Source organism: Cannabis sativa, chromosome 5 (assembly GCF_029168945.1).
Source record: "Cannabis sativa cultivar Pink pepper isolate KNU-18-1 chromosome 5, ASM2916894v1, whole genome shotgun sequence".
NCBI lineage: Eukaryota > Viridiplantae > Streptophyta > Magnoliopsida > Rosales > Cannabaceae > Cannabis > Cannabis sativa.
Genome location: NC_083605.1, coordinates 24,692,976 through 24,699,650, shown reverse-complemented (window position 1 = coordinate 24,699,650; position 6,675 = coordinate 24,692,976). Strand labels below are relative to the sequence as shown.

At 35.4% G+C, this 6,675-nt stretch overlaps 1 protein-coding gene across 2 annotated transcripts; it reads left to right on the top strand.

The window, feature by feature from the left end:
• Positions 1-800: 800 nt before the first annotated feature.
• On the top strand, positions 801-4,313 carry LOC115717645 (receptor-like protein kinase FERONIA). Of its 2 annotated transcripts, none has more exons than XM_061115535.1 (2): positions 801-985; positions 1,284-4,313. In XM_061115535.1, the coding sequence occupies exons 1-2, from the start codon at positions 890-892 to the stop codon at positions 3,954-3,956; spliced, it is 2,769 nt and encodes a 922-aa protein (XP_060971518.1). In that variant the 5' UTR covers positions 801-889; the 3' UTR covers positions 3,957-4,313. The 2 variants fall into 2 exon arrangements, with proteins under 2 accessions (XP_060971518.1, XP_030502487.2); XM_030646627.2 differs by having other exon boundaries at positions 833-985; positions 1,078-4,313.
• The last annotated feature ends 2,362 nt before the right edge of the window (positions 4,314-6,675 follow it).

The window sequence follows — 6,675 nt, the reverse complement described above, 5'->3', positions numbered from 1 at the left end:
CATAGTCATGTTTACTTTCCAATGTGTTGACGACACAATAAACAGGATCAAGTATGTGAAAAGGGTTTCAGATGAATTTATACATTATGTACATATAATCATGAAATAAATCATGTGAACCATGCAACATTAAATGTTATTTCTGATCTATATTAATAAGTAAATCTGATTATATTGAAATGAGTTTTATTTAGGGCATAAAACCCAACATTTCCAACACTATTGGCTAGACATTTTGCAACAATTTTATAGCTGATATTGCAGAGACTTATGGGACGGTAGTCAGCCACTTGGTGGGGATTTTTGGTTTTCGAAATGAGGCATAGGAGGGTCTTGTTTATCGCTCAGTAATCTGCATGATTATTGAGTATATCCAAGCAAATTCTGGTTATGTCCGACCCTATGACAGGTCAATGATTAATAAATTGTATATTTTAAGGACTGAATTATTATTTTGGAGATAAAATTGCTACTTATGTTAAATAAAATGTTTTTGCTAAAATCAGACAAGGAAACGCACTACAGCTTAGGGAAACGCGTGGAGATAGGTCTAACCTGTTCAAAGAATTGAATTGGTTTTTGAAAGTTTTAATGACGCGTTTCCTTCCCTTTCTGTGATCACTTAACTAACTATACTGAGCTGTCATCCTATCATATCCCTTTTCCTGCCTACCAAAAGAAGGGTATATTCGTCATTCTATAGTACAATTATAAGACACAATGACCAAATATGGAGGACTTAATCGTCATTTTAACTTTGGTAACAGCCTAACACCATAGCTGATCAAATAAAAGAAGTAAAAATGCTTCTTCCACTTTCTTCAACTACAAAGTCTACCCATTTGTTTATTTCTTCCACAACCTCAACTCTTTCTCTCTGACTCTGTACATGTATATTTATTTCGGTATTCGTTTTCTACCGATTACGACTCAGTCAGTTCGACCTTCCTCCGTCTCGGTACGGTGGTTCAAAGAAAGAGAAGAGGTAAGACCTACTTTCTTCCTGCACAAATATCACAGTTTCTCCGCATATGGTTTCCCTTTAGCTTACTTCTTGAAATGTACTCATATTCATAGGTTTACTTTCTCTAACCACTGCATTCCATTAATGGGTGGTGCTTGATTTTCAAGTTCGATTATTATTTTCTGAAAACTGAGGTACCCGTGGACTGCAATTTCTCAGTTTTCAAGTGTCTAGAAAAACTCAGATCTCGATCTTGGATTCTTAGAAACTAGTATACTTTTTATTTTTCTATATCGTAATCGTCAAATAAATTTGTGAGTTCATGAAGAACCTGGTGAATTGTGGAGCTCTATGGCTCCTGCTTTTGTTGTGTTTAAGCTTGTCAGTTGATGTGATTTTGGCCGCTGATTACGTTCCGGCCGATCAAATCTTCCTTAACTGCGGAGGACCGTCCGACACCGATATAGATGGGAAGAAATGGACCTCAGATAAAGGGTCTTTGTTTCTATCCAAAGGTGCGAAATCAACCACATCCGAAGCCTCCTTTCAAGATCCTTCAGTTTCCACTGTCCCTTACATGACCGCCAGAGTCTTCCAATCAGAGTTCACTTACAGCATCTCTGTCGCCCCAGGCCGGAAATTCGTTCGCCTCTACTTCTACCCGGCATCTTACTCGGGCCTAAACGCCTCCGATGGCGTCTTTGACATCACGGCTCAGTCATATACTCTTGTCAAGAACTTCAGTGCTGCCCAAACAGCGCAAGCTTTGAACTTTGTTTCGATTGTGAAAGAGTACTCGGTCCATGTGGAAGGTGATACTTTGAGTCTTACCTTTAAACCCTCTTCTAATATTCCAAATGGGTATGCCTTCGTGAATGGGATTGAGGTTTTGTCTATGCCTGACATGTATTCTAGTCCTGCTGAAGGTACAATGGTTGTCGGTCAGAATAACATGTACACCATGGATAACAGCACTGCGCTTGAGAATATTTACCGGTTGAATGCTGGTGGAAATGATATTTCGCCTTCGGGGGATACAGGTCTGTATAGGTCCTGGTATGATGACACTCCATATCTGTATGGGGCATCTTTTGGTGTTCCGGAAACTGCTGATTCTAACATGACGATTACTTACATTGATAGTACACGTACTTATGTTGCTCCCATAAGTGTGTATAGCACTGCCAGATCAATGGGACCGACTGCCAGCGTCAACTTGAACTACAACTTAACTTGGATTCTGTCTATCGACTCGGGATTCTCTTACCTGGTTAGGCTCCATTTCTGTGAGGTTGCTTCAAATATAACCAAGCAAAATCAAAGAGTGTTTACAATCTTCATCGGTAATCAAACAGCTGTAGAAGAAGCTGATGTTGCTGCTTGGGCTGACCAGAGAAATGGTGTTGGTTTGTATAAGGACTATGTAGTTTTGGCTCCTAAGGGGAGCCCACAGCAGGATTTGTGGATTGCGCTGCATCCTAACACTGCTACAAAGTCACAATTCTATGACGCAATCCTTAATGGCTTGGAGTTATTCAAGATTAATGATACGACTGGGAGTCTTGCAGGCCTCAATCCAGTTCCTCTTCCTAAGCAAGATCAAATTGACCCATCACGGGTTGGAGCATCATCTGGCCATGGTAAAAAGAGTCAAACAGCTATTATAGCTGGCTGCGTATCTGGTGGAATTGTTCTAGCTCTTCTCCTTGGTTTTCTTGCTATGTTTGTATTGCGCCGCAATAGGCAGGGCAAGGATGCAAGTTCAAGTGATGGGCCTTCTGGATGGCTTCCACTTTCCCTGTATGGAAATTCACATTCTGCAGGTTCTGCCAAGACAAACACAACAGGAAGTTATACGTCTTCTCTGCCTTCGAATCTTTGCCGCCATTTCTCATTTGCTGAGATCAAGTCAGCGACCAAAAATTTTGATGAAGCTCTACTCCTTGGCGTGGGAGGTTTTGGCAAGGTTTACAAAGGTGAAATCGATGGGGGAACAACTCAGGTTGCTATCAAGCGAGGTAACCCTCTCTCTGATCAAGGTGTTCACGAATTCCAAACTGAGATTGAAATGCTCTCAAAGCTTCGCCATCGCCATCTCGTTTCATTGATTGGCTATTGTGAAGAAAACTGTGAAATGATTCTTGTTTATGACTACATGGCTCATGGAACACTGCGTGAGCATCTATACAAGACCCAAAAACCCCCACTGCCCTGGAAGCAAAGGCTTGAGATATGCATTGGTGCAGCCCGTGGATTGCACTATCTTCACACTGGAGCCAAGCACACTATTATCCACCGAGATGTCAAGACAACCAACATCCTTTTGGACGAGAAATGGGTGGCTAAGGTCTCTGATTTTGGATTGTCCAAAACAGGTCCTACATTGGATCACACGCATGTCAGCACTGTTGTAAAAGGTAGCTTTGGATACTTGGATCCTGAGTACTTCAGGCGGCAACAACTTACTGAAAAATCTGATGTTTACTCATTTGGGGTTGTCCTCTTTGAAATCTTGTGTGCTCGGCCGGCCTTAAACCCCACACTTGCCAAAGAGCAAGTGAGCTTAGCAGAGTGGGCTGCACATTGCCACAAGAAAGGCATTCTTGATCAGATACTAGACCCCTATCTCAAGGGAAGAATTACCCCAGAATGCTTCAAGAAGTTTGCTGAGACAGCCATGAAATGTGTTTCTGACCAAAGCATTGAGAGGCCATCCATGGGAGATGTTTTGTGGAACCTTGAGTTTGCTTTGCAGCTGCAAGAGAGTGCTGAGGAAAGTGGTGAGGGTTTTGGCAAAATGGACGCTGAGGAGGAGCCATTTATGGACTTGAAAGGAAAGAAGGACCCCAATGCCTTCGATGGTAATGTAACAGATTCTAGAAGCAGTGGGATGAGCATGAGCATTGGTGGGCGGAGCTTAGCAAGTGAAGACTCGGATGGGTTAACACCAAGTGCTGTGTTTTCGCAGATCATGAACCCCAAAGGGCGTTGAGTCAATCAAAGGAAAAAAGGTACAAAACTAATTGTTCCTTTACCCTGCTCATGTGATCTGTTTTCAGCGTTTAGTCTATCAAAATCATCCAATTTGGTTCTTTTTGTTCAGTTACCATTATGATTTCTTTTCGCCTTCTTTCTTTATATTCATATGTTTCCCTTTTTTCGTAAATTTAGCTGTAATTTGTATCTAATATTACTTGGAGGGTGTAAAATTAAATATGGTGTACCTACCACTACTGAATCTGGTAGAGAAAAGTTGGAGTTATTTCATATATTCTCATTCAATAGCTGATTTGGCTTGTATTATTGAATTTATTTTTCCAATCACAGATTAGATGATTGAATTCATCAACCAAAGTTGTTTTCCCTTTCTAATCTTATTTTAAATTGTTGAGCTATTTTTTGTCAAAAAAAAAAAAAATAATAAATAAATAAAAAATTGTTGAGCTGTTTTGAATGCTACATAAATCAAAACAAAGAGACTAACATGTGGTAGGTCCATCCTTAGTTGTCAAAAAATCGCTTGTTAGTGGGAACTAAGACTTTAATTGTTTGGGTAATGAATCATAATGACCGAAATTTGGCTGTATTTAATTTTATTTAATATTTTTATAGGAAGTTGTTTGTAGGGGGCATAACATGTGGAGTTTTATTTTGGGAAATTTTTATTTTGGTAATATTTTATTTAATGTTTATATATTTTTCATCTAAATACTTAGCATTTGGTAATATTTTTTAATTAGTTTTTTGTTCTTTTAAATTAGAAAAAAAAAAAAAAATTCTAATGTCATGATCTATAAAATTGTTTTCGTTTTCTAATTTCTTAACTGAGAATTAAAATTTTAGAAAAAAAACACTTTTAAAATTTTTTAAACATTTTTTTTAAAAAAATTAATATTTTAAATTCCGATTCCAACTTAAACTTTGGAATCCAGATTTCGACCCGAACATAAACCCTGACTTGGATCATGACTTTAGACTTTAGAGCCAAACTCGAAATTGTTACTAAATGCCACTTTAATTACTTACTTTTTATTTATTTTATAAAAGGATTTTTTCTTTCCAAATAATTTCAGCATAGAGAAACTATCGGGAGAATCAAAACAGTTAGGGTGCGTTTGGAGAACTACAATGTAATTGGATTTGTGTGTAATTGGAGGTAATTATACAATTTGACATGTTTGTCTGACCATGTAATTACACTGTAACTGTATAATTGGAAGTAATTGAGGGGTTTCAATTCCACTCTCTAATTCTCATGGCCCTCCATGAGAATTGAATGTAATTACACTGTGTAATTACTAAAAACTTTTCATATTAAACATTAGCTATTAAAAAAATATTATTTTCTCGTGTAATTACTAATTATTTTGCCAAACAAGATATTAGGAATTCATATGTAATTACCACCTCATATCCAAACACACCATGCATTTTAAAATATAGTGTAATTATTAAATTGTGTAATTACCCTACCTAGTAATTACACAGTTACTTCCAAACACACCCTTAGTGTTTTGGATTCTTATTTATATTACAATATTTGTTTTGTATTATACAATTTATTCACCAAATATTACAATATATATTAATAACATATATTTATCATATTTTAATGAAATTTTTACATGAAAAATCCATTTTGCACAATTTATTACCTAAATACCTCTACACGCCTATGTCTACATTTTTACTTACAAAGTTGGTTTTATTACACAAATACCACTTAGTCATCATTCCATCCATCATCTATCAAATCCTACTCTCTTCCCTCTCTTTTTTCATTTTCTATCAATCAATCCATCATTTCACTCTTTTTTTTTCTTCTTTTCTTTTTATTTTTAATTTTATTTCAGTTTTTAATTTTTTATTTTTAATTTTATTTCAGTTTTTAATTTTTTATTTTTAATTTTATTTTCAGTTTTTAATTTTTAATTTTTTTTCCATAACAATTCTTCTTTTCTTTTTATTTTTAATTTTTAATTGTAAAGCTAGTTTCTTATATATTGTTGCTTAGGTCTAGGATTGACTTCTATCAATCAATCCATCATTTCACTCTCTTTTTTTCTTCTTTTCTTTTTATTTTTAATTTTATTTCAGTTTTTAATTTTTAATTTTTAATTTTATTTCAGTTTTTAATTTTTAATTTTTTTACATAACAATTCTTCTTTTCTTTTTATTTTTAATTTTTAATTGTAAAGCTAGTTTCTTATATATTCTTACGAAGAAACGGACCTTGATAACATATGGAGCGACTGTGTAGAGAATAAAGCCAGAAAGAGTATAGAAATCATTGTGCTTCTTATGTATGTTTGCTCAACAAATAATGCAGAGATTTCATTGTCAACGTTTCTGGGAAAAAAGCTAATGTTGGTGCTGATGTTCGAACCGAGGTTTGTTTTCGGTTTCTTTTTGGTTTTCTCCCATATTTGAAATTTTACACCTTCTGTATGTATTTTTTTAATATGTTTTTTATCTAGTTGTTTCCTGTCCATTTTTATATCATCAATGGGTAACAATGAGATTTATCATGGATGTTGATGTTCAAAGAGTTTTTCCTGTATTTTAGTTTGTATACAGTTGTTTTGTAGTTTTATTATAGTTTTGCTACTTGCATAAGTTATTTCACTATAAAATTAATATGCAACTATTTGCACAAAACTTACTATGTATAACTACTATTTTTTAGTCCCCATCAAATTAAATTCTTGCAT